Here is a 26,378-nt window from a genome sequence, read left to right on the forward strand (position 1 = left end):
ACCTGAGTATGTCCCCAGATGACCCTGACTCTAATCCACAGGGTACCTGAGTCTATCCCCAGATGATCCTGAGCTCTATTCATAAAGGGACCTGAGTATATCCCAAATAACCCTGGGCTCTAATCCATGGGCACCTAAGTATATCCCCAGATGATGCTGAGCTCTAAGACATGGGATGCCTAAGTATATCCCAGATGACCTTGAGCTCCAAGCATGAAAGGACCTGTGTATGCCCCCAGATGACCCTGAGCTCTAATCCATGGGGGCCTAAGTCTATCCGCAGAGGACACTGAGCTCTAATCCACAATAGACCTGAGTATATCCCAGGTGACCATGCACTCTAATCCATGGGGGGCTGAGTCTAACCCCAGATGACCCTGAGCTCTAATCCATGGAATTAGAGTATATCCCCAAATGACTCTGAACTGTAATCTATGAGGGGCCCGAGTATATCCCCAGATTACCCTAAACTCTAATCCACAATAGACCTGAGTATATCCCAAATGACCCTGAGCTCTAATCCATGGGGGACTGAGTCTATCCCCAGATGACCCTGCTTCTAATATGAGAGGACCAGAGTCTATCCCCAGATGTCCCCGAGCTCTAATCCATGGGGGCCCGAGTCTGTTCCCACAAGGAACGTGAGTATCTCCCCCATGATGCCTCCCTCCTCCTCAGGGTGAGGTTGGCCATGGGAGCTCAACCCTAGAAGCTGGTCACAAGGTCCGGACTCCACCTACCACTTACTGAATTCTGTGTTCTAGGGAAGAACTCACTCCTTTTGAGACTAAAGTACTATGAGACACGCACTTGAAAAACGCAGGCTTGGGAAAACTCTGGAGGGAAAAAGATTAGCAAGATGCAAAGAGGAGCGGTTGTCAGGGTTTGTGGACAGGGAGGTGGACGGGGACAGATGGGGCAGTGGACCTACCGTGTGTGATACGGCGGTGGCAGACCCCTGACCTCACGCACGGGAGCAAACCCACCGAACGAACACCCTCACTGTGAGCTCTGACTCGCTTCATGGAAGTGCGTCCGCCTCGGTTCCTGCTTGTAATGCACAAACCGCACGCGTGCAAGGCGGTAACAGACAGGGGGGCGGTGTGCAGGACAAGAGGGCAGCCGTGGCAACGCTCTAATTTCTGTGCATTCTTTCTAGAAACCTAAGACTGCTCTCAAAAATAAAGACTGAAAAACAAAAACAAAACCACAAGCTTCCAATCCTAAACGTTTTGTGCCACAGACATTTTAAGAGGGTGTTTTGCATGTTGACAAGTGAGTGTTTGCCGAGTGAGCCCCAGGCCCAAGAACACTCCTGAGTATCGGCCACGCTCTTCCTCCAACCCCGAGAAAGGACCTTAGCAAAGGGAGGGTCACCGTGACCCCCCGGGGGCAGCACGCGCGTGCAGGGACCTCGGTGGGATGGACCGGGCCTGCTCACGGAGCCTCCTGGCCTCCTCTGAACGCTTTCTGAGTGTTCTGCAAACGGCCTGGCCTTGGCGTGAAGCAGGAGAGCGGGGAGGCGGGCCGGGAGCGACGACTGCTCGGGCCCCAGGGCTCCGGGCCACCCCCCGCCCCGCCCGGGGCTGGTCGAGAGCCGGCAGGTGAGGGCAGGAGGCTCCGTGCGGGAGGGAAGCGCCCGCCCCTGCTCACTGGCCTCTGTGTATCTTTGTAGGTGACACCACGCACACCTCCTCCGTCGCAAGGAAAGGTAAGACGTTGGAACATGGTTCTTATTTGTCACTCTGCCTGAAGACCTTCCCTGAAATCCCTAAATGTACCCCAAAGAGGGCGGGCCTCACGGCTGCCTGACCTCCCCGAGTAGCACAGGCAGCGGAAAACCGAGCGGAGAGCGGGGCCGGCTCCCAGCTCGCTGTCCCCTCTCCGCCCTGACCCTGAATCCGCCCTGAGCCGCCCCCGCCCCGGGACCGGCGGGTGTCAGCACCATCCTGACCTGTGCTGCTTGTTTCTTAAAAGACTTTCTTTCTTTCTGCCTCAATGACAATGTCACTGTCTCTCTCTCTCCCACAGGGGCGAGGACTGTCTCTCAGCAGATTTAGCTGGGTAGGTGACGCGGCGTGTCCGCGCGGCTCCCTCTCCCTTCTGCTCCTCACAGCTGCCGGCATCTGCGTCCCGCCCCACGAGGCTTCCCCTCTTCCTCACCAGGCCCAGGGCCCACGCCATCGAGGGCCACCTTCTCCTCCCGAGGGGAACCCAGGGCCCCCGCCGCCGACCCCGCAGCGGGGCACAGGTTTCTGCTTCCACGCCGGACCAGGTGGCTCCGTGCCTGAGAAAGTTCTCGACCTCCTCCCAGCACAGGCGGGGGATACCGGTCCCCATGGGGCAGGCCAGGGAGGCCTGTGCCCGGCGGGCTGTCCAGACCCCCAGCCCGGCCCCCAGGCTGACCCTTGGCGATGCCGCCCCCTGTCACACGGTCTAATGAAGCCACGAGACCAGGCGTAGCGATAACCACAGCCTACCTAGCTCTCAGCATCCAGGAATGTCGTCTGAGGAGCACGGGAACCAAGTGCCCACCACGATTTTAAAGGCCAGCCGGCTTACTTTCTAGACACCATAGACACGTGGTGGTGTCTAAGCCGGCTGAAAATGCCCGTCGGCGTGTGCTAACCAAACCTATAGACGCTGGTTAGGAGTAAACGCCAGATACGGCTCTTCCGTGGCCCCGGCTGCCGTCTGCGGGATAAAATGGGAGAATAACCATGACCTATAGGCCAGGACCTCATGCGCTGGACGCCCAGCCCGAGTCCCGAGTGCAGGGCAGGCACATCCGCGGCTCGGTTCATGGGCATCACACACGGATGAACGGCGTTCGGCAGAGAGAGCAGGGAGGCGAGAACCGTGAGGGGGAGGGGCGCAGGACGGGAGGCCCGCCGAGCAGGGTGGGGGTTCCGTAAGGCTCGTGCGTGGCCCCAGCGCGTTCTTACGTGGACTTCGCTGGAACGCTTTATGCACATGTATTTGAGCCTTTTCTGAATGATGCGAAGGACTCTGCCAAAAGGGGCGGAGCGTGTAGGCAGCAGGTGGGCTGGGCCTCGCCGTGATTGACGTCGGACTCTCTGTGCCCGCAGGAGACCGAGAGGAACTGGGGAAGGAGCTCTTGTTTTGGTGACCCCTTGGTCTGCCTCCTGACTTTCTAGGCCTGGACGCTTGGGCAGGATGTGGAGTCAGCCGTCCTGGAGAAAGTGCGGGGCAGGGAGGAGGCCCTTCCCCCACAGGGCACGCAGAGCCCGCTTCACCCGGCAGCTAACCGGACAGACCTTTGCTCCCCTCTGCGTCTCCGTTGTGGGGCCTACTAATCTTCACTCAGTTTCTCTTTTTTCCAAAGCAAATCCGGCTCATTCATTTGCTCGTGGGTCCGTTTTCTCGAGCTACAGGACGGCCTTCCTGCTTGGAGGGTGCAGAAGTCGCCCGTGCTTCTTCTAAACTGTCAAACATTTCTTGGTAAATTCCAGGTTCTCCAAGGATAGAAGCAACCAAGAAGTGGAAAGGACAAAAAGTCAAGCAGGTCATTTAATCTGGAAACCCACCCTTGAGTTTTGTTCTCTGAAGTTCCTAGTTGGAGAAAAGCAAGCGAGACAGGAGAATGTGACACCGGCGTGCGAGGCGTGGTGTCCTGCCGCGTCGTGTGTCTGCACGTGGTGGCCCCTGCATGCTTGGCCATGGCCTGTCCTTCCGTGGGACGTCCCAGAGCGAGCGCGTCCACAGGAACCTCTGGACCCCAGGGCAGCCCGCCCTCCACTGGCCTCCACCACCTTTAGGATACGGGGGACCCGCGCGGATCCCTGTTCCCTCCGGCCCGGACGCACCTGCGTGCGGCAGGGATCCTCGGCGAGGCAGAGGGGTCCGGGGCTCCGCCAGGTTTATTTCGTTGACTAGATTGTCAGGCGCAGACCCGAGCGATCCCCCGTGTCCTGCCGGAGAACCTGAACTCCCAGAGCCTGTCTGTGAAGACAGAGCCACGGGGCAGGCAGCAGCCTCATCCGAAAACCCCAGCCTGCTTGGCACCCATGTGACATGGCGCACGAGCCTGGGGATCCCCATTCTGCCCACACTGACCTCCCTGCGTCAGCACTGCCTGAACCCCCAACTCCTTCCTTGTGTCCGTGGGGGAGCGTCCCATTTGAAAGTAAAATAGCTCTGAAAGTAGACGAGTCTGGGATGCGGATGTCCCGACACGTCAGCAATCACCGGCCCTGCTCTGTGCCACGCGGGGAATTTCTTCCTTCCCTGAGTGCGCGGGGGCTGCTGGCCCCGGTAGGCCGGGTGCGGCCTCTCCCGAAACAACGGCGAGCACGTGCCCGAGCTTACGGGCTCTGTTGGCAGGACAGCGCGTCCGTGACCTTGCAGAACCCTCCCAGTCACCCCAACCCCATTTTATAAATGAGGAAACTGAGGCTCAGGGTGGCTTTGACAGTTGCCCGAGGTCGCACGGCGAGGGAGCGGAGAGCCAGGGCTCCGTCCAGGCTGCGGGGTGCCTGCGGCTGTGCCCTGGTGTACGGTGGCAGGGACACGGCTTGCTGGCCGGACCTGACCCCTTCCCTCCTTCCCGACCAGCCCAGATCCCGGGCCCCCAGTGGGGCGCACACACCGGCTCCCAGGGCACCAAAGCCATGGCCGGGGGAGCGGGTGCCGGGTCATCCAGGCCAGACAATCCGAAGCTTCTCCTTCCGCTTTAGAAAACTAAGGCCTCAAATTGTGCTAAGGCCAAGGCTCCGGACCCTGCAGGCCGCCGCAGGAGGGGCCAGACCTGAGGAGTCTACCCGGAGAAGCAGGCAGGGTCTCCCGCAGCCCTGGCGCCTGGCCTCCCGCGGCTTCAGTCCCAGGAAAGTGCCCCCGGGGCCTAGGGCTGGCCGGGTGCGCCCTTCCTGCGAGCAGGGAGCCAAGTCTGTTCACCGGGGTTAGCTCAACCTTGCCGCTCTTGTCTTGAGAGCCACACGGTGGAGCGGGCCCCGGCTCCGATCTTTCTCTGAGAGAGTTTGGGCGCCCATCTCCCAACGCACGGCAGCCCGGGCTGGGCCAACACAGCAGCGTGGAGCTCGGCCCTGGGCCTCGGCTGAGCGGCGGCCGTCCCTGCCCCGCAGCCCATCCCTGCCCCGCAAGGCCGCCCTGAGTGCTGTCTGGTCTCTTGCAGGGAGGTGAGGGTCAGAAGCCAGGATTTGGCTACGGACGCCGAGCCCCAGCTCACAAGGGGCTCAAGGGGGCCCATGACGCCCAGGGCACGCTCTCCAAAATCTTCAAGCTGGTAATGTAACCCTTGTGACCCTTCTGACTTCAGGGATGCTCTGGGGGTGGACAGGGGCGGGACCAGGGGCGGGGCGGCGTAGTGGGGCGGAGGCGTGGTGGGGGCAGGGGCAGGGGCGGGGTGGGGGGGCCAGACTTCACACACTGTTCCTGTGCAGTTCACCTGCCAGGCTGGCCCAGGGACCCGGACATGTCTGCAGGGGTGGCCCAGGCTCCCTTGGGGACCTCGAGGATACGTGAGGGGTCCCACGCGAGGCTCTGCCGCACCCTGCGGAAGCAGGGGTGGCTGTGGGCACTGACCTTGTCTGGAAGCCCTTGTTGCCGAGGCCTCAGATCTTGGACCCCCGAGAAAGGGAGCAGGAGCCGAGGGGCCAGGGGAGGTCAGTGATGAGGCGGCCAGAGGTCCCGGGAACCCATGGGGGCTGCCTGATATGGACACTGTGGTCGCCGGCCCCACGGCCGTGGTCAGGTGTGAGCTTCGTAGGCCCAGGCCCCTGAACGGGGCGTGAGAAGGCGCATGCGGACAGCAGGTGGGGCGGGCCCTCTGGCTTCTGGCTGGCCGCCCGTCTCGGCGCTGGTTGAGCCTGAGGTTGGCTTCGCGGTGTGCGGAGGGGCCCGCTGGCCGCCACTCATTCCCGGACACTCGCGGGCGAGGGAACCTCCAGGGATCCTAGGCTCCCCCCGAGCTCCGCATAGGGCCTGCAGGACGCCGTCCTCAGGGGCTGGAACTACCTGGACCCTGGACGCCCGACAGCCTCGGGCACGGGGCCGCCCACAAGCAGCCGCCGTCCCCGGGGGCAGAGGCCTCAGATGGACATAGGGGCACGTCGGCAGGCTGAGAGCCCAGGCTGGCGGTGCTCACGGTTGGGGGCCCGTGGCTGCCCCCGCACCCTGTCCGTCTGAGGTCAGGCTCACTCCACGGAGGGGTGCTTGCTGTGCATCACCGCGTGCTCTTTGCGGGGGGTGTGTAGAGAGCATGTTCTCGTGGTGGGGACAGAATGTGGTTGGAATGAGTGCCCCTGGGACAAGGCAGGTCCCCTGGATGGCTGCCCATAGCTCCAGGAGGGGCCAGATAAGGCCTCATGGGCCAGGGTCGAGGAGCCGGTCACACAGCTGGGGACAAGCCCACAGTGGAGGAAGCAGAGGCCCCGGAGGAGACAGGTCAGACAGGGAAGGTGTCCCCCACACAGAAGGCCCTGGGACCCCCCAGAAGGCTGCATCACTTGGGTGCCCTGACACCTGACGACACGGGTGTTCACGCTGAAAGGCCAGCTGTGAGCAGCTGGCAGAGACCAGCCTAGACGGGGCTGGGGTTTCTGCAGCCCCCATTTGGGGTCTTGGCAGTGGACCTGAGGTCCCTGCAAGAGCCCACACCTCGGGGCTCACAGCTGGAAGGGGACAGGGATGCCCCATGCCCCATGGGGACACATCGCACCTTCCGCACAGTCCAGGACAGTCCCCAGGCTGACTTGAGGCTCGAGGGAGTGCTGTGCATCAGTGGACGGGGCGCCCACAGGCGGACGGCCACGGGCACCGCTGTCTGAGTCCACATTCCCACGTACTTCCTCGTTAGAGTAACAACCGAGCTGCTGTTTCCCCTTGCCGTGAATCCACACGAGGCCGCAGGCTTCCGTGCCTCGTGGCCAGAGAGCCGGTTCCAAACAACAGCCACGGTTCCTTGCAAGGAAACTTCCTTCCTTCCTCCGACCTCAAGAAGCGTCGTGGGGAAGGCAGACGCCAGCACATGCAGGGCGAGGTTCCTGTGTTAGGGCAGGAAAGACGTCCGTGAAGGCGTGAGGCCCAGGGTGCCCGCAGCCCCGTCAGGAGAAAGTAACTCGGGAGAGATTGCCTGTTTGTCCTTCCTGGGGGAGGCTTTGACATCGCCGCAGGCGGGGAAAGACGAGACGCCCCAGTCGGAGGGGACGTTAGCGTGGGCACTGCCGCACACCCTGTCCGCCGGCTGTGTCCCCGCCCCGCAGACAGACACGTCGTGGATTCTTACCGCCCCGTGAAAGCTTCGTCACCGCTTGTCTTCAGGCCGGCGGGCACATCCTGGGCGAGCGTGCGTTTCCATGGTGATTGCACGTCTGGGGGTTCTGGGTCACAGATGAGAACAGGAGCGTCCCCTCGGCTCCTCCGCTATCCTCAGACCACCCGCTGGGGTCACAGTAGACAACTTGATTTAACACTAAAAGGCTCTGCTGTGCGCAGCTTGGCGGTATCATGCTGGAGATCCGGCTGCCGGAAGGCAGGACCTGTGCCTCCCGCAGGCCCCTGGTCTCCCCCAGTTCGGGCTCAGCCTCAGGCAGCCACGCACGAGGTCCCTCAGCCCCGGTCACCCTTGACAGGAGGTCTCTAATCTGCACGAGGGCGCTTTCTCATCAGCCCCCTAACACATCACGGTCTTACCATTTATGGTGGAATAGTTGGGTCTGTGACCCCAGTGATCATGGGGTCATGTGTGCGGATCTCGCCCTGCCTGGGCAAGAAGCTTTCGGGTCGAGCGGACCAGCTGCGTCCCTGTCCAGCACGTTCATCGTGGGTGACAGACACAAGCCTGTGAGGCCCATTCGTTTTCACTCGGTTCTGCGTTTTCCTACTTGTCTGTCTGTACAAAGTAGTTTAGAAATTGTAAAGCTTCCGTGGGGTTCAAGGGAAGCTTCAGTTTATCAAATTCAGTGACTGTGGCTTTCATGAGATTTTACTATACGAAATGTCCACGAACTGGCCAGCCGCGGTCGCAGGGCTGAGTGAGCCCACGCACGTGGTACCGTCGATTGAAAACTCCCTCCAGAGGCGAGAAGGGCTCCAAGGCAGTGAGTGTGGACGGAGGTTCCCCAGTACAAATGGGGGTGCCGTTGCCGCGGATGGTCCACCCCGTGGGCTGGGAACTGCTTGGAAACCCTGCCTTTCTCTGAATCATTAGGGAACTGCATCGAAATATTACCAGTTTCTTCTTTGCAAATGCACAGCTTTGAGTTTCCCACACGGGGCTGGGGAAGGCAGGGCGGGTCCCCTTCCTGCCTGCCCCAGACGCGGCCTCAGGCCGACCTCCTGCTCGTGGTCCAGCCCGTCCACTCTGAGCCCGGGGCCAACCCGCTGCTGGCATTGACCTGCTCGAATGTGCGGAGAACCAGGCAGGGAGGAGTGCGTGCGACCCGCCCCGCAGGACTGCTGGGTGGGACCCTGACTCCTCGCTGGCTGCGTGGCCATGGGGTGTCATTCAACGGCGCTGTGCTCTGGCTCCTCAGGAGACTCTGCCTCCCGGGCTGGTGTCTTCTTCCACCATGGTGGGACTGGCTAGGAGCAGGCACAGTCATAGAAATAACACCGGATGCCCACCGTTGTCCTGCGCTCAGACGGAGCCCCGGGGCGGGAGGGGGTGAAATGCTGTCTCACGGGACAGTAGTGCACAGGACGGCACTCTGGTGGACGGCCTCTGTTCTAGGAAGCAGGTCCGTCCCTTTCAGAACGAGACTGCACTTGCCGGGGAGCCGCGCAGGTGAATTTGGGGGCTCAGCAAGCGGGGAGGCTCTTGCGGACGTGCTCTGGGCTCCCCCGGAGGGCAGCGCTGAGGGCCGGGTTGTGGAAGGCCAGCCGGGCCGACGGCCCTGCCGCTCCCGGGGCTCGCCAGGTACTCCAGGGGCTGGAGTCCCATAAATGTTCTCACCGAGGAAACTAAAACCCCACAAAGCAGTTGTTTAACAATGTAGAGGGCCTTTTGGAAACAGCCCTAGCCCGACAGATCCGCTGTGGTCTCCCTCTGTGCACGGGGCACAGGAGGGGGCGTCACCGGCGCTAGGCTTCCGTCGCCGAGCTCGCTGCCCAGGGTGGCGGCCGTGCTGCGACCCGGGTGGTGTCCAGGGTGCAGGTGGCATCTGGTGACGTGTGCTTTCACAGGCACCTTGCTTCCAGGGGCCTCTCGGTTGCCGCCCCCCATACGTGACGTGGGTGCCGGCTTTCTGGGTCCTGGGCACGCGGCCCAGGAGCTTCTCCGAGGATCCCGGCATACCGGGCGAGCTCGCGTGAGCTCAGGGTGCTGGGACACGGGCAACCAGAGCCCCGGCCTCAGAGCCAGGCGAGATGGTCCTCAAGCAGGGGTCCCACTGCGGGATCCCGGTGCGGTAGCGGAGGCCCGGCCCCACGCATGTTGTCTAATTGTGTGTCTCTTCTTCTCAGGGAGGAAGAGACAGTCGCTCCGGATCCCCCATGGCGAGACGCTGAAGCCCTCCCCTGGGGTCCCCGAATCCTGTCCTCAGCTTCTTAATACAACTGCCTTACGAATTTAATACCGTCCACATCCGTTCCCCACGTGTAGCCGACACCCCCTGCCTAACGCCCGTTGAGCTGCGCACACGGTGGGCCAGGCGCGCCGCGCCCTGCGGTTCTGGCCATCGGCCGAGCAGAGAGGAGACAGACAGACGGTCAGCGGGGACTTTGTGTCCGAAGAGAGCGCGTGCCCGGAGCCCCCTCCGCCCGGCGTGGCCCAGAGGCCGGCGGCCCAGGGGCAGGGACGCGCCCCCGAGCTCACCCTCCTCCCTCGGACCGGCTTTGCTGACTCCGCTTCCCCAGGCTTCCTAGGTGCTGCCGTGCGACACCGCTGTGGACACAGGGACGCGTGCGGGGCGGTGAGGACTGCTGATCCGAGCTTCCTTTGTTTCCTTTGGTTTCTCTCCCCGCCCCGGCTCACCTCCTAACACACACTCACTTTCCCTCCAGGATGAGCAGTCGGACGGCACAGGGGGCTTTCAGTACGTGCAGCGCGGGCGGGCAGCTGGGAGAGTCCCATGGGGTGGGCGCGGAGGGCGCCTGCAGGCGGCGGCTGCCCACCACCCCCGGTTGGCGGGTCTCAGGCACGGTTGCGAGGGGACAAGGAGGCGGAGCTGGGCTGGGCCTCGGCCCCAACGGGAAACAGGATCTTCTTGGAAATTAGGTGATGGCACGGCAGGAGCCAGAGCGGCTTCTACGAACAGCCTGTTTCCCCCCCCAGAGCCCAGCAGGAGGGTCCAGGGAGACGCTCGTCTCAGAGTGGGACTGGAGAAGTTTTCTGGGTGGCCTGGCGGCGTCACCCTGGTCACGTGGGAGGTGACCGGCGGTGCTCCTCACGGCAGTGTGCATGGCAGATACTAACCTCGTGGACAGATGACCTCCGTCAGCCGGCATCCCGACTCGGACGCGCATGGCCACGGGCTTCGGAGGGCCCGCGTCCCGAGTGGCGGGGCCGGACGTCGTGGGGGCCGGGCCTGGCTGGCCCTGCGAGCGGAGACGGGGCTCCTCTAAATCGTGTCTTGTCTAACTCGAGCTCACCTTTTCTGTGCCCCCTCGTAACACACTGACCCACCGTTTGATTTTAGCTGCGTCTTAGAGGCCTTCCAAGGAGCCACACCGGCGTCATCCACCCTTAGAACGAAGATGAGGAGTAGTCAACGCACCAACGTAACCCTGTCCTAATTCCGATGCCCGGTGTGGGTGTAATGTAATGTCTATTAACCCATAGCCTCCATGATGAGAGGGTTACGGGGGAACAAGGAACAAAGTTTCAGAAACAAAACCTCCACATTTCCTGACACACACGCACACACACGCACACACACACACGCTCTACGTCTTCGAGCCGGCAGTCGGCCGAGGGATCTTCGTGCGCGGCCGCCCCAGACAGCAAGCACGGGGATGGTGGGGGCCTCGTGGAAACTACACGCCGTCAGTCGATATCGAATAAAATAATAAACTTTTAATGATACTTGTGTGGTGTCTTCTTTTATCTTTGTTCTGGTCTGCAGAATGCGGGCCCCAGCGACGCAAAGATGAGTGGTCGCATCTCAGGGGTGACCCGGGTGTGGGCTGTGCCGTCGGGGCGCGGGGCACGGGCTGGTGCCGGTGGCTTTCACATCAATAAGGGAGAGTGGACAAGAGGCCACAGTTAGGGCACGGATGCGCTATGTCACCAGGAAAAGAATTTTCATTTTGTTTTTACACGATCTTTTAAAATATATTTACACGTCATTGTCTTCACGAGAGGAAACACCTGTTCACGTGCGCTAAAGAAACTCGGGGAAACTACTCTTTGCCACACAAAGCCATGGACAGCCATGAAGGATTTGGGAAATTTTTTTTTTTTAACTTCTTTTCAGCGTAACAGTATTCATTGTTTATGCACCGCACCCAGTGCTCCATGCAATCCGTGCCCTCCACCTGGTACCCCAACCTCCCACCCCCCGCCCCTTCAAAACCCTCAGGTTGTTTTTCAGAGTCCATAGTCTCTCATGGTTCACCTCCCCCATGTGTCATTGTTTTGGGTGACAACAATTTTGTTTCAAAAAAGATAAGCCAAAATCTTTGTTTTGTCTTGCTTTTAACTCAAGTCCTGGTTCCCTTCTGTCTCGGCAGCAGCCGGGAGGGAACTTCTGTGCTTGTGAGCGTCGTGTGGGCGGCCCCCATGCTGGGACGGTGGCGGGAGGACCCGAGCCCACCGTCTGGAGCCCCCAGCCTGGGAAGCGGCCCTGCTCGCCAGCGCCCGCTCTTACCTCCTCTTTGCCCCCAAATTCCTGATCAAGGAATCAGGAAAATCATGCATAGAGAGTCATCTTTTTAAAAGATTTTATTTATTTATCTACTTATCCGAGACAGAGGGAGAGCACACGCAGGGGGAGCAGCAGACTCCCCACCGAGCAGGGAGCCCGACGTGGGGCTCAGTCCCAGGGCCCTCGGATCACAACCTGCGCTGAAGGCAGACGCTTCACCGTTGCAGCCACCCACGTGCCCTGAGAGTCACATTCTACGATAGTGTTTTTGGAGTTGGCCGGTCTCTTCTGATGGTGCATATACAGGACGCACACTCAATGGTCAGTCAAGGGTTAATCCTGCAGGGACACAGCAACTGCCACAACGACACTCGGAGACATATTTCAAAATAAAACAAGGCAGAACTGGAGCTGATCGGGACGTGCACTCTCCCCGAGCGCTTTCCCACGAGGTGGGCACCAGGCTGAGCTCCACCAGGAGGGGCTTTGGGAGCCGCAGACACAAGCGGAGCCCAGAGGTGTCCCGGGGGCAGGGGAGGCACAGGAGGGACTCCCATGAGAACGGAGAGCCACGCCACTCAGTGTAGATCGGGACCGGGGGTCGCCACCCTCGTCAGGCCGCCAGGCAGAAGGACCCTGCAGCTGGCGGTGCGGAGGGAGCCCCACCAACGCGGGGGGACGCCATGGGCAGAGCAGGCAGCTCAGGGGACAGAAGGTCTGCGGGGGCACGGACCCAGGCTGGATTAGTGGGACATGGCGGGGATGCTGCGTCAGGACACGGGGTGCCACGGGACACGCTAGCCCGGGATGTTGGGGTGCGGCTCCCCCTGGACTTGAGTTTGCGAGGAGACAGCGCAGGGAGTGTGGGGACGGCTCTCTAGTGGGACGAAGGACAGGAGCTCGGGGTGACTCAGGGAGGCGGTGCTGTCTGGGGCCTGGGAGACTATGCAGGGGGCAAGGGGCTCTGAGTCCGGGCACGCAGCTCCCCGCTGGGCTGGAGCCGGTCCGAGGCGCGTTTCCTCCCCTGCTCCTGTGTCTTCACACGCCCTTTCCTCTGTGGGCCACACGCCGGGCGTCTCCTCCTGCGAGGGCCTCACCCCACAGCCTCCATGGAGCAGAATTGCTCCCCAGAGTCCTGCCTCGGAACTCAGTGCAGTGGGGACCAAGGGCCTCGGTTCAGGGGTGTGCGGGGCGCAGGGGGCGTGAGGGGCGCGGGGGGCGCAGGGGGGTGGGGGGCACCGGACACACAGGGGCTCAGAGGGCTCGGGGGGCATGGGGGGGGGCGCCTGGCGCAGGGCTCGTAGGACCACGGCTGAGTGTGGCCTCACGCAGCAGCCCTACCTCCCCAGGCCACCCCCACTCCCGGCCCGATGCTGGGATCGCCCCAGGACCGGGCAGGCAGGCACCGCCTCCTCTTCCCCAGAGAGCTGCCAGCACATGTCCTACAAGGATTTCTCTGCCCTAAGTCGTCACTGCGGTTCCCAGCAATGGGACACGGAGGCAGAGTCCGCCACGCGGAGTCTGCGAAGGCCGTGTCGCTCGTGAGCCGTCAGCGCCCACCTCAGACACGGAACCGCTCCCCTCAAAGTGGCTGTAGAACCACGGGAGGCCGTCCATGCTCTGCTTATGCGGGCTTTGCTCAGCAGGCCCTTCGCCGGCCAGATGAGTCCACTCTCATCCTGGCGGCGGCACGGGGGTCTCCCCAGCCTGTGGTTGGCTGGGTCAACACCGGAGAGTGCTCAGAAGCCGGCGCGTCCTAAGGCCGCGTCCTGTGCCGGCCGGGGGCTCCCTCCCCTAGTCTGAGGCCAGCTCCTGACCTGCGCCCATGCAGGCAGATCCACAGTAGAGCACAGACGGGGACAGGACGCAGCTGGCCATGGGTGCCCGCGGCTGCCAAGGGAAGAGAGACGCTGGGCTGCTGGCGGGATAAGGGTGCCTCCGCCCACACCAGCCGGCCTGGGCCACACCCACCCCTCCTGGATCTGAATCTGCTTTCTGAAAAGGTACCTGTGGGCTCTGTGCCTTGAGGACCTGCCCTAGCCTCCAGAGGGGAGCCACCTGCTCGCCCACCTTACCGTGAACATGGCAGGAGCAGCTCAGAGGACGAGCGCCCCGGCCGCAGAGCTGACCCGGAGCACCCTGTCTCCTTGAGCACGGCACGTGGCGAGCAGACCGCAGGGAGCGAAGCGAGTCCTGACGAGGGCAGCACAGAGCAGGGCCCGGAAGCCTCGTCAGTGACCGTGGCTGTGGTCATGGGCGTCTCTGCCCTTGGCTCCCACCAGAAGGCCTGGGTGTCCAGGGCCCACATCGAGGACAGCAACCCCCAGGTGGGGCTGGAGCGGCCAGGGCAGTGGCAAGGGCCCCAACCAGGCACCTCGGGTATGCCCTGCCCCCTCAGGTCCCCGCTCTGTCCTCCTGCAGGGCAGCCACACACCTGCCGCATGAGTCTTAGCTTCCAGATGCTGCTGTCCACAGAAGGGAACCGGGCTCCTTGGGAAAAGGGCTGGCCCGGGCGAAGAGGCAGGAAGAGTGCAGTCCACTGCACCAGCGTGGGAACGCGCTCCAGGAGCCACAGGGCCATGGCCAAAGGGCTCAGGCCCTGACTCAGGGGCCTCTCCTGGTCAGATCTGGGGATACTGGGGCATCAAGTGCGATCCTAAAAGACGGCAGCCCGGGAAAGCCAGCAGGAACGCACGGGTCCGCACGACAGGAACACAGCGCAAATGAAGGAAGGCGAGCAGGAAGCCCTTCCTCACCCGGACCACGGCAGGTGCGCCCCGAAGCCCTTCCTCACCCGGACCACGGCAGGTGCGCCCCGAAGCCCTTCCTCACCCGGACCACGGCAGGTGCGCCCCGAAGCCCTACCTCACCCCGGAACCATGGCAGGTGCGCCCCACAGGGGCAAGCGGCCGGACAGGTGGCCGCAGGCTTCCCAGCCTCCCACAAACGCCTACTGCCTCGAGGGGAAATGCCTGCACGGGGGAAAGCTGACATCTGCGCACCCACAAACCCTGGCGGGAGAACTGGGGATGGCCCGCTGGAGGACTGGCGCGTGGCTTTCAGGAGCGTCCCAGAACGGGTGCCACCGGCCTGAGAGCCAGTGCCGCCCCCACCCAGGACAGAGTCCGCCTGAACAAAGACATTACTGTCCACACTAGGGGCCACGCCTGAACGGGGTCTCTGGTGCAGAGTACAAAAGGTCTCTTGCGTACTCTTCCTGCGACCTTACGTACACTCACAGCTCCTTCAGGAATCAGGGTTACACGGAAAGGATGAGGGCTTGGGATTATCCAACGTGAGGAAGATAATGCGGAAAGAATCGGGAAAGTGCGGAGTCGAGCGTCTTGGCGCAGATGGCCAGCTGTCGTGCCCCCTCACCCAGAACGAGGACGGAACTGGCTGGCATCAGAGCCAGATGAGCTGCTTTGTGCTAATTATAGGGATTTCCTCCCACATAGCTCGGTTACCAGGGCTACCGACATGCCTGCACTGACGCCGAAGCCGTGCAGGAGAACCAGAGCCACGGCATCGTGGAGACAGCCGCTTACCGGGGGAGAGCGCGAGGCGTGTGTGCGTGTGCATGTGTGTGCGTGTGCGTGTGTGTGTGCGGGTGTGTATGTGCATGAGCCTGTGTGCGTGTGTGTATGCATGTGCGCGCATGTGTGCGTGTCTGCGTGAGCATATGTGTGTGTGTGCGAGTAAGTGTGCATGTGTCTGCAGCGTGTTACCGTGTACACGCGTGCATGTGTGTGTGTACATACGTGCATGTGTGTGCAGGAGCCCGTGTGCATGTGTGCATGTGTGCGTGCACATGTGCGTGTCCGCAAGCACATGTGCACATGTGTGTGCGTGTGTGTGTGTGTGTGTGCGCGCGTGTGTGTGCGAGTGCATGGCTGCACACATTTCTCATTTCTCCCTTTTTCCTCAGCGACTAAACAGCGTTGAGTCCCTCAAGGTCTGCGCGACCGTCGAAGCTCGTCTGCGTGGGGACAGCACTATGGCCGTGTGCGGTCCGTTCGCCGCCGGCACCTGCCACGACAGTCCCCACCGGCACAGCAAGTCGAGCAACGGCAAGGCCTCCAGAGGGCACGGACGCCATGTCGCCAGCATCCGCGGAGCTCGAGCTTCACCCTGACCTGAGGCCCCTGGGAAGTCCAGATCCGGGGCACCAGCGTGGGGCCCTGGTTCAGAGACAACAGGGACGGGCAGTCCCGTGTGGGGTATTCCCACGCCCGAGTCCCACGGGCCACCCCGGGAGACCGATGCCCAAGGCCGGGGCTGAGCGCAGGGCAGGAGCTGGAGCACAGGGACCCAGAGGCTTTTACAAAAGGCCGTGAGCTGACCTTGTCCCAGAGGGAGATGCGTCGTGATTACACTGGCCCGGGGGGACAGGCGTCGCTCTGCTCCAGAGGGCGGAGCTCCGCCTCCCCAGGGCCTGTCCTGGACGAGGGCCTGTCCTGGACGAGGGCCTCGAGGAGCCCCGGGACCGGAGGCCGACGGCGCTCCGCTCTAAGCCCTGCCGACCGAGACGCACGGAGGGACGCCTCCCAACGTCCCTGGCAGTCCCGCGCGCGACTGAGACGATGAGTGTTAGGACAGGAATTAGTCGACTCACTTTACAGACAAGGGGACAGGCCCCGAGAAGTTAACTGAGTGGCCCCCGACAGCCGGCCATCAGCGCCAGCGCAGCTCTGAGCCGAGGCCCCAAGTCAGCCTATCCCCCGCGCTTCGCAAACTCACGCCTTCACGCTTATTTGCAAATGCGCTCACATCACCAGAGTCAGGCATGCCGGAAGGTCTCATCTGGAGAAGCTCTGTAAAGGGTCGCGGCAATCCGCTTTAAGGAAAAAATGTTTCCGTGATCTGATCATTCTGTCTGAAAAACCCACCCATCCACCAATTTTAAAACTTTCTTAGAGCAATATTCCTCCTACAAACAAGCAACAGACACAGCGAACAATTTCTCACCATTCCCTCTGAGCAAAGTGCAAGGGAAAGAAAAAAAAAAACAAATCATTTTAGGTAGTTCAACCCAATAATGTATGGAGTCCCTGCTTTTGTGCTAGGAATAAAGTAGACAAAGAACAAGATACCCTCCATGTGTTAATTCAACAGGACGCGGCTCCATAAATTTCAAACTTCTAAAAGTTCGGAAATATGTCTGTAAGGAGGATTAGATGCTATAATGTGACCCAACTCCACTGGCATTTCTGGGGAAGTCCAAGATCCCACATCCCATGAGCGGACACACCGACGCTGGGATCAACTTTCACAGCAAGTCACTCTCAAATACCTTGTAGGTGACAGAATGGACCATTGTCCCCACGTACAGAAAATAAGACACGTGCTCTCCAAACCCGATGGACCCCAATTTATTGCGAATTCAGCATCACTGTGTTGGGTTAACCCTTGCTGAAAATGTTACCTACAGAAAACAGTTCTAACTCACCCCAAACCCAAGGAAGTAAATATACAGGAGTTTTAAAATAATACAAAAACTACTTTTATTATTCTTAAAGCCAGCACACGGGCTTTGGGCATAACTATCCATTTCTAACCCAAAACTGGATTAACGAAAGAGAATCCAATGTATAAGTAGACCATGAAACAATTTCAAGGATAAAAAAGGAATTCTTTTAAATAGAATAAAAAGCTGATTTTCAAAGTTCTCTTTCGTGGTGAATCGGAAGGAATCAGTACATCACCGTAGAACCTGTGAGATTACGAACCTGGATTTAATACCAAAGTGTTCACTCTGAAAAGCATACACATAGAAAAGATTAAATAGCAAAATCTTTCATGGTTACGGCCTACTGCTCCCGCCACGTCATCTTGACCTTCAATGCTTTAAACACTTTCCTCGTTATCTGTATGAGGAACCACTGAGCGCCTGTCCGTGCAGGGCAGATGGCCAAGGCGGGCAGCGTGTGCTCCTCTGTGCGTGCGTGTGCCCGAGGGAGGGCCTGCTCACACCGGGTCCACGGTGACAGCGCAGGACGCTAGGCTTACGAACCTTCCCGACGCAAAGAAGACAGACATGGGACTTCGAATCTCAACAAAAATCCTGTCTGCCCCCACCTTTTAATCAGTAAAGATGCAACTAGGTTTTTAAATGCTGATTTCCTTAGAATAAGGTAAAGAGGTCGAGTCCCCAAATGCAAATGTAGCAGTTCTGAAATTCTAGTCTAAAAAACCAAAGCACTGACGCTGTGTGAATAGAGACGAAGTGGCAAAAAGAGAATGAGTCCAGACGAGTGTACGGTGCCACTTCCGCACTCGCATCTCCGCCTCACGTCACACGGCAGACCGGAGAAAAAGAACAGATTAGCAATGATTGACCCTTGGGTTCATTTTTTTGGTGGGGGGGGCACAATATTGACTCTGAAATAAACTTCTGGGGAAAAAAACGGGCAGAATGCAAGCAGATGAGGTCTCTAAAAATAATACCCAGAAAGCGGTCCTATATGTTTTACATATTTTCTTAAAAAGTTGTTCCTGACATAAATCTGCGTGATCACTTGTTAAAAACGTGAATCGTGGTGAGTTACACGTATTTCTCGGCAGAGAGGAAAGCCCGTGGGAAGAACTTGTAAAACCTCTCGCACCTGTACCGGCGCGTGCGGCTCCAGCACGCAGATGTTCCACAAGCCCTTCCAAGAGGCCAGAGAACAGAGGCCTGTCCGCGAGACCCGGACTCACGTTTGTTTACGAGCGACAGCGGGCGGGGGAGCGTGAGACACGGAGTGGGGGTCGGGATGCCCAGGGCAGTGCTGCGCTCGGACGAAAGACGAACCCGGTGGGACGGAGGGAATTGCTCATGGGGACAGAGGCTCACGGGGACAGAGGCTCACGGCGCATAGGCCCTACCTCGTCAGAGGGTAACGAGCGGCCTGATGGGCCCACGCGGCTCGGCCCGGCGGGCAGGTGCCTCCGCTCCTCAAGTGGTCTGCCCTTTCAGCCCCGGCCACGCACCGAAGGGTCAGCGGAGCCACGGGAGAGCTCAGGGTTGGGGCATCTCACGCTACACGGTTGAAGAGGCTGCTTGTGTGCAGCGACCGCCGCTGCGGGAAAACAGGACCACTTCTGTGTCCTCCAGTGGACTGGACCCGCACGTCCCAGTCACCCCCCACCGCCACGTCCCGAGAACTCTACCCGGGTTTTAAGCTGAGCGTGTGGGCAAAGGCAGCTCTCCCTCTGTGCCCCCGGGAGTGCTTCACGGGCAGCTGACCACAAGCTTGAAGACAGTCGTGAACCTGGGAGAGGCCTCGCTCGCCAGGGCCAGTCATGCAGGTGACCGAGAAAAGGAAGGACGCTGGCAGCCCACAGGGACGGCCTGCCTGCCGCTGACCCGTACCCTGACTTTGTAACTTTGAAGCTCTTCAGGTAGACCTTGCAAGTTTTCATTGTCTAGACTTCACGGAGGCAAGGGAAGTACCAATGAAATTCTGCTCTGTTAAAACATTATCTGAACTTGAAATTAATCCATGTGCCAAGCTATTATATAGTAAATATTTTAAAAGAAAAAAAATTAATCACACTTCCTAACTTCATTTTTTATTTATTGTTATTCCAAAGCAGATATGCTATGATGAGATATTTCTAAAAATACAGTTATCTATTCTCAAAACCCTGGTTATGCAGGAGGCTAGAAATCTCGTCAGAAGACATTTATCAACCAGTAAAATACAAAGATCAACCTGTACTCCACCAAAGGTTCAAGTGAAATTATGTCTTTACAAAACCTTGTATTTCAAGGAATGTTTTGCAAAGAAGCAGCTTTTTTAATTAGGAAGTAAATAAAAATAATATATTAATGTCTTGTGTTTGCCTGCTAATAGTTAATAATTGAGAAAACTCACAGAATGATATCATTGATAGATCTTTTTTTTTCTTTGACGAAAATAAAAGTAGGTTTAGATTCACCTGGTAAGGCCTTACTTAAACAGGCAGCTGGCCAGTACAGTTCGCTGAACTATGCTTTCTGTACAATTAGGAATTAAATAAACCCCTTTTAGAGACTTGTCCTGAGAGATGACATTTAATGCTACAACCAAAATAAATAACCTAGCAAGAACAAAATTTTTTAAATTGCAATAATTTCAACTTTGGAGATATCTGTTCACCAAAATTAATCAACATTTCTAAAATATTTTAATACAAAATTATAAAAGAAAAGTGCATTAAAAGCAGAATCTTTAAAACTCTGGCACAATTACAATTATTCGGAATATACGGACTACAGCCAGCTACACACTGACATTCAAGGAAAACCTCAGGATATATAGTAAGTCCAGTATCACAAGAATAAGTCAAATAAGGCTTTTTTTTTTCCTTAAAAAAATATACAATACACAAAGCAGTTTGAAAAAAAAAAGTAATATTATTTAACAGTTTTCTGACTTAAATATTTTCACATAACAAAAGTTTTTATATCATCATCAATATGACTTATGTACATATGCCAAAAAGTGAACAACAACAAAAAAAATCAAAAGATGCCCTTTGAAAAATAACAGTGAAAATGTCTCTTTCTTCAGGAATCTGAAATGAGCTCCTCTCTTAATATACAGAGTCCATACAATATTTATAATAAAACTGCTCTCTTCTGAAACCAGGGAGGCCGTGACACAAAATAAAGGCAATTATTTTTCAAGAGAAAAACAAAAGCAAAACAAGCCCACCTTCATGTTACCGTGAACAAGGTACCATTTATGACTTGAGGAGCACGGCCCTGGCCGGACGTGCCCGCGGAGTCGGAACTCTGACGCGCGCTCTCTGCCGCCGGGACGAGCGCCGCTATTTACAAAATATACTGTTCAGCCACACAGAGGCCCATATATCTGTCTATGTACATGTGTATTTATATATAGAACATATAAATAATGCTGAAGGAGAAACTCACGTGAAGTAAAGAACCTTCCGTCTTTGGAATGCTGGAGGAGCAACGCGCACTCTGCCCCGGCTCGGGCCGGGACTTGGTCTGGGGCGTGTTCGATGTGGCACCATTGATGACAGTGAGAGTTCCCTGAATTAGACGACACACCTGCCCCCGCGTGAGGAGGGGAGCACGGCGGCGCGGACCCACCGACACGCCGCTCCGCGCCGCGGGGCACGGAACCACGCTCCCTCCACTCCGAGGACACGGGTCTGCCCTCGCCTGCGTGCGACCTATGGCTTGTGCTTTCTGCAGTCACCGAACCCGCGGCCCTGACGGTGGACTCGGCAGCACGTGCGGCCCCGCCCCATCCCGCGAGGACACGTTCATCCCCGTTCGTGGCCCCTCCACCGTCTGGGCCCCGACGCTGCATCCTTGTAGCTGATAGTCCGAGAACCGTAACGCGGAGAGAACGGGCCAGCCATCTCTCCGTATTCTAGAAACTCACGGTAGACTAAAAAGAGTCCATTTCTACTTTCAAAATACACAGAGAAAGAAAATGGAAAACACTTCCCTGCGTGTTCTAACATTTCTCTGAACCTCATGCCCCGATTTTACGTTTGTTTTATAAGCTACGCTTCTTACAACAGAAAGCACGAAGGAAAATCGACCTTACGTGTTCCATGTTAACATTTGTCTTCGCTAACACAAAGAGGCCACGGCACGGGACAGTGAGACCCAGTTTGCTCTTTGTAACTGGAGGCACTGGCCGCGGCGCGAAGGTAGAACTGCCTAGGGTCGTACCTGAGTTCAGTGATTTGGACACAAACGACAACAACGTGCTGACACTGCTCTCAGTTATTCCTATCAGTCTCTGAAGACAATGATTCTTGAGATAATTTTATAGCTAAAAAACTAGCATGGCAACATTTCTTAACACCCGAAGCTTCCAAGAAGAAATTCCAAGTGCTTCGCAACATTCAACTTCAGAAACGGCCGTGGCGGCAGGGGCGGGCCAGGTCAGAACACGTTGGCCAGGGCCTGCCACTCGCTCGCGGACTCCTGGACCACCTCCTCCAGGTGGAGGGTCCGGCCCAGCTCCTCGGCACCGTGCTCCTGCTGGATGGCGGGCTCCTGCAGGTTTCCTGCGGACAGACGGACAGACAGCAGGCAGAGTGTCAGACGCACGGCAGCGCAAGGGGACTCACGACGGAATAAAGACAACTTGGACTGAGACAAGATTTCTAAGTGATTTGCGTCCACCCCACAGGGGGACGGACCCGAGCTGCAGGGGCGACTCCCATTCCTGACCGTGTAGAAACAGCCCTTGCTGGGCAGCTCGCGCGGTCACGGCTACGTCACCACGCGGCCAGTGCCAAGCGGCCAGTGCCAAGCGGTGAGTCATGAATGGCAGAGGCACAACAGGCACGAGCTCCAAACAGGAAGAAAAGCAAGACGCGCTGGGAGGCAGACGTGAGAGCAGAGTCCGCGGGGCACACAGCGTCCGAGCCCTCCCCCGCCGCCCCATCTCACTCACGGATCCCACTGTCCTGAACACCGTGCCAACGCCCGACACAGAACCAGCCCAGGCGCACCGCGCCGCAGCCCGCACACCCCAGCCCCGCACCGCAGCCCGTCCGTGCGGGACCCAGAGGAATGGCAGGGAGGTGCTCCGGGGCCTCGCAACCTGATGCGCCCTCTCGGGTGGCACCGGCATTTGACTGGGCGCCCAGTGGACACACTTGCCCCGCACGCCCGCTCCGAGGGTCTGCGTGCACCCGGACCCCCACCGTCTGCACCCAGAACCTCTACTAACTGCACCCGGACCCCACCCCGCCAAGCGTGCCCAGACCCCCCCTGCGTGCACCCTGACACCCCCGCGCTGTGTGCACCCTGACCGCCGCCCACCCTGCAGGCTCAGAGCCCCAGGGGGCACCCGGGGCACCGGCCGCCGCCTCACCCGCGTAGCCGTGCGCCCGCTTCATGTGCAGCTTCATGTTGCTCTTCTGCGTGAAGCCCATGGCACAGTAGTGGCACCGGTAGGGCCTCTCGCCCGTGTGCTTCTTCATGTGTACCTGCAGCGCGCTCTTCTGGTTGAAGGCCTTCTCGCACAGGCTGCAGCGGAACGGCCGCTCTCCTGGGGGAAACACAGGCCGTCGGTGTCTCCCGCGGGCACGGCACGCGGCGGGATGCTCTGAGCACGGTCGCGGGTCCCCAGCCCTCCCGCCCCTCGGACAAGCGCATGGCTTCCAGCAACTCTGCCCCCCGGCGAGGCGCGGGACGAAACGTCGTCAAAAGCTCCCCGACTCCAGAGCATGGGACATAGAGCAGAGCACGAACAGTTTAAACAAAGTGTTTTGAACAGCAGGGGCGGCGAGCAGCAGCACAGGACCTACAGGACACTGTCACATCCACGTCCCGTGACGTGTGACTGATCCAGGGTTCTTTAAACGTCACTCTAACTGCTGCGACGTTAATACAGAAACAGAAGGTGGAAGGGACACCGACACAGCGACTCCGGGAAAAAGCCCGGCTCCCGGGCCGCGCTGCTCCACACGCTGCCGCCCACTCCCGGGCCCCAGTCCCACCCTCAGGGTCCCTGACTCCGCCCACACACTCATCTGATGCCAGCCCCCAGGGCCACAAGCCCTTCCCCTAGGCCTAGAAGGTTCTATCCCATCAGCACGGCTACCTTGTGGCCAGGTGTCTGTCCCCTTTCCCTGCATGGCCTCCCTGGACCCCATGTTGGCATGAAGGCCCACGTGGTTGCTCCAGTCCCCGGGTGTCACCCTCTGTCACTCTAAGCCTGTCCCTCTCCCACAGTGGCCAAGACACAGGAGGGCTTTCCACCCCGCTCCCCCTGCCAGCCAGAGACCTAAAGTGGCTCAAAGCCTTCTGGCCCTAATCCCCAGGACTGGGCATGGGAGGGGTCACATGCCCAAAGGATGAGGAGGTCACGGAGGTGGCTATGCCTCGAGTCAGGTGACCTGGGCTGAGTCACAGGGAGAGTACCGTGGTGGGGGCCAGGCCCGCGCCCTCAAAGCAGAGGGTTCTGCGGCCAGAGGCAGAAGGGAGCTGCAGGGACCTGAGGCCGCCCAGGGCTGTGGCTGGCGTGAAGGCGGCGGGCATACTGGGGGGTATGGGAGCACCCAGCCCCAGAAGCAGGCCCCACAGCAACACACCGTCAGCAGGTTTCCCCAAACCTTTGGAAGCACCTAGCTCGTGCTAGCAGGCCAACGGTGGTCCCTATCCCCTAAAACCGTCCTTTGGAGTAGATACATGAGAAGGGCAGCGGCGTCGTCTTTCACTCAATATTTGTTTTGCTGAACACCTGGTCGGTGCCGGTCTGTGCGGACCAGCAGGGTCACTGGGAACACCGGGGAAGGACGCTGATGAGAGCACCTGCCGGATATCCAAGGAGGCGTGGGGGCCAGCCAGGGACAGGGAGGGGCCCAGAGGCCTCCTGGGGAGGGGCGTCCAAGCTGACACCTGCAGGCCAATCAGAGATGACCCAGCCAAGGGAGACAGGGGCTGGGCAGAGGGACAGCAGAGAGGACATTCAGGGAGCAGAGTCAGGACTCCAGACGGCAAGGTGAATGTGGGACCCTGAGGCTTCCCGCGGCCACGTGCCGCAGTCAGGGGTGCAGCAACCGGCGGGACTGCTCCAGGACACCGGGATCCCACCTGCGGGAGCTCAGAGAGGGGCGAGAGGCGTCTGTCTGCCAGACACCCAGGGTTTCTGCCTGGCTCTGTGCAAACGCAGGGCTGCCCACCAGAGCAGGACGCAGGTCCTGCCGTCAGTCCCGAGAGGACAGGCTGCAGCAGACAGGGCCCTGGGACGGTGGTGTTTCCACGTGAGCCACGGGCCACAGGCGCCTCGTGGGCCGGCAGAGGCGGAGGACGCAAGTGAGCTGTCAGGGCAATGGGCCAAGAGGCCAGGAGACGGGAACTCGTGCCTCAGTGCTGGTCTTCCCTCTGGGAACAGACCTGGGCAGGTGTAGGCGGTGACAGGAAGTCAGCAAAGCGCGACTCTGGAGGAGTGACAATGGCGTCCCCTGCAGCAGCAGGAGCGGGAGCCCGGGGTGGGGGGACCCTCACGCGGGCAGGTCCCCAGAGGCCACGGCAGCCCTAGGGGGCTCTATTTCCCATGGTCGCCAGGGAAACCACAGGGTTTTTACTGAGAAGTTAGCATGAAGAACTGACCACAAACGAGGGCAACAGACCGCGGACCCGGCTTCACCAATCGCGCATTCGCCGAGCCCCATTTTCTCACCAGCCTCCCGAACCCCGACCTGGAAGCCGGTGGTTACCTGTGTGGATGCGGCTGTGCCGCTCCAGCTGGCTTGGCTTGGCGAACGCCTTCTCACAGGTGTCACACTTGAACACTCGCGGCTTCTGGGAGCTCAGCGAAGGGCCGGCCTGATGCGTCTGCGTGTGCTCCTGCCACAGACCACACACGGAGAGGAAACCCTGAGGTCACGGCGGCTCTCGACGGACCTGCGACACGGCCGCGGGGACCCGTCGGAGCAGCAAGGACAACCTGAGGCCCGTCTGGGATGAGTGCCCTCGGGGATGCAGCGGGGGTCGGGGGCGGCCCCCCGGAAGGCCCAGGGTACCGGCTGTGTGGCTCCGCATGGCCTGTGCCCTTCCTTGTTGCCAATGACCTTGGTGGTGAGTGGGACGTGGTCCGCTATCTGGTAAGACGTTCCTCGCCTGAGAACTACGTGCAGCGCTTCTCAGGGCCAGGCGGGGGCTACGGGATGGGTGAGGGAGGTGGAGGGCAGTTGCCAGAAAACACGGCAGAGGCAGAGACGAGGCACACGGACGCGCTGAGGGTCTGGAGAGCAGACGTCCGGGGTCACTGTGCCGCAGAAGGTGGGGATCCCTGGCGGGCTAGCCAGTGGTCAGATGCGGCCACTTCTGGTAACAAGGAGTGCTGGCCGGCAGTCGCCGGACGGGGTCCGCGCCCCACACCATGGCAGGCCACCTGAGTGCAGCCCTGGACATCAGGTCCCAGAGCCCTTCCTCCTCCTCTCCCCGACTGTGCGCAAGTCCCAGAGTTCACCCAGCCCTTCTCCCGGCACGCGGACCCCATTCTCAAGGTGGACGCAGAGCCAGCTGCTGAGGGGTTCCCCGTTCCCCTGCCGAAAGACGTGTCAAGTGTGGGTCCCCCGCGAAGAGGGCAGTTCCTGCTTCCCCACGGCCCGGCCAGTAGGTGCTGGCAGACTCCGACTATCTCCCGCTCTCCTCGGTGAGACACGGCGTCTCAGAGCCAGCCTAAGTCCTCTCAGACCCGGACTGGGAACTGCGCACGAACACGTAACCAGCAGATCTGCTAACACTAAACGCCCACTGATCTTTTCCTCCCAAAGGGGGATACCTGTTAACTCTTTCCTTCCTTCAAGCAAGACTCATGACACCCACCGACCCGGACCAACCGAGCGTCTCTAACCCGTGGGGACGGTGGCACATACCTTGAGGTGTGTGGCGCGCTTGAAGGCCTTCCTGCACACGGGACACACGTGGATGCGCTCCCGGCCGTGCGTCTCCCGGCTGTGGTGCAGCAGCGCGGCAGCCGAGGCGAAGCTGCGTCCACACTCCAGGCACGGGTGCGCCCGGCCCTCCTTCTCCGGCTGCCCGCCCTGCGCCAGGCCGGCCGACACGTCAGCTACCTGCAGCGGGTCAGAAACCCCGGAACTCACTCGGTGGCCAGAGTGAGC

General features: G+C 59.6%; 2 protein-coding genes across 13 annotated transcripts in view; one reads left to right on the forward strand and one right to left on the reverse strand.

Annotated features, from left to right (window-relative positions):
* Positions 1-11,002, forward strand: part of MBP (myelin basic protein) — a 103,198-nt gene extending 92,196 nt beyond the window's left edge. For 7 of the 9 annotated variants that reach the window (XM_032310288.1, XM_032310289.1, XM_032310292.1 and 4 more), the window contains 4 exons: positions 1,676-1,711; positions 2,032-2,064; positions 5,153-5,263; positions 9,442-11,002. In XM_032310288.1, the coding sequence (XP_032166179.1) occupies positions 1,676-1,711; positions 2,032-2,064; positions 5,153-5,263; positions 9,442-9,486 (225 nt within the window). In that variant the 3' untranslated portion in view covers positions 9,487-11,002. The remainder of the gene's footprint in view (positions 1-1,675; positions 1,712-2,031; positions 2,065-5,152; positions 5,264-9,441) is intronic. The other 2 variants (XM_032310286.1, XM_032310284.1) reach the window with 1 other exon arrangement.
* An 8,323-nt stretch (positions 11,003-19,325) lies between these two features.
* The window catches only part of ZNF236 (zinc finger protein 236), a 102,514-nt gene continuing 95,461 nt past the window's right edge, over positions 19,326-26,378 (reverse strand). For all 4 annotated transcript variants that reach the window (XM_032310281.1, XM_032310282.1, XM_032310280.1 and 1 more), the window contains exons 28-31: positions 26,133-26,330; positions 24,969-25,098; positions 22,619-22,795; positions 19,326-21,803 (exon numbers count right to left, since the gene is read on the reverse strand). In XM_032310281.1, the coding sequence (XP_032166172.1) occupies positions 21,679-21,803; positions 22,619-22,795; positions 24,969-25,098; positions 26,133-26,330 (630 nt within the window). In that variant the 3' untranslated portion in view covers positions 19,326-21,678. The remainder of the gene's footprint in view (positions 21,804-22,618; positions 22,796-24,968; positions 25,099-26,132; positions 26,331-26,378) is intronic.

The sequence above is a fragment of the Mustela erminea genome, chromosome 13 (assembly GCF_009829155.1).
Source record: "Mustela erminea isolate mMusErm1 chromosome 13, mMusErm1.Pri, whole genome shotgun sequence".
NCBI classification, from domain to species: Eukaryota; Metazoa; Chordata; class Mammalia; order Carnivora; family Mustelidae; genus Mustela; species Mustela erminea.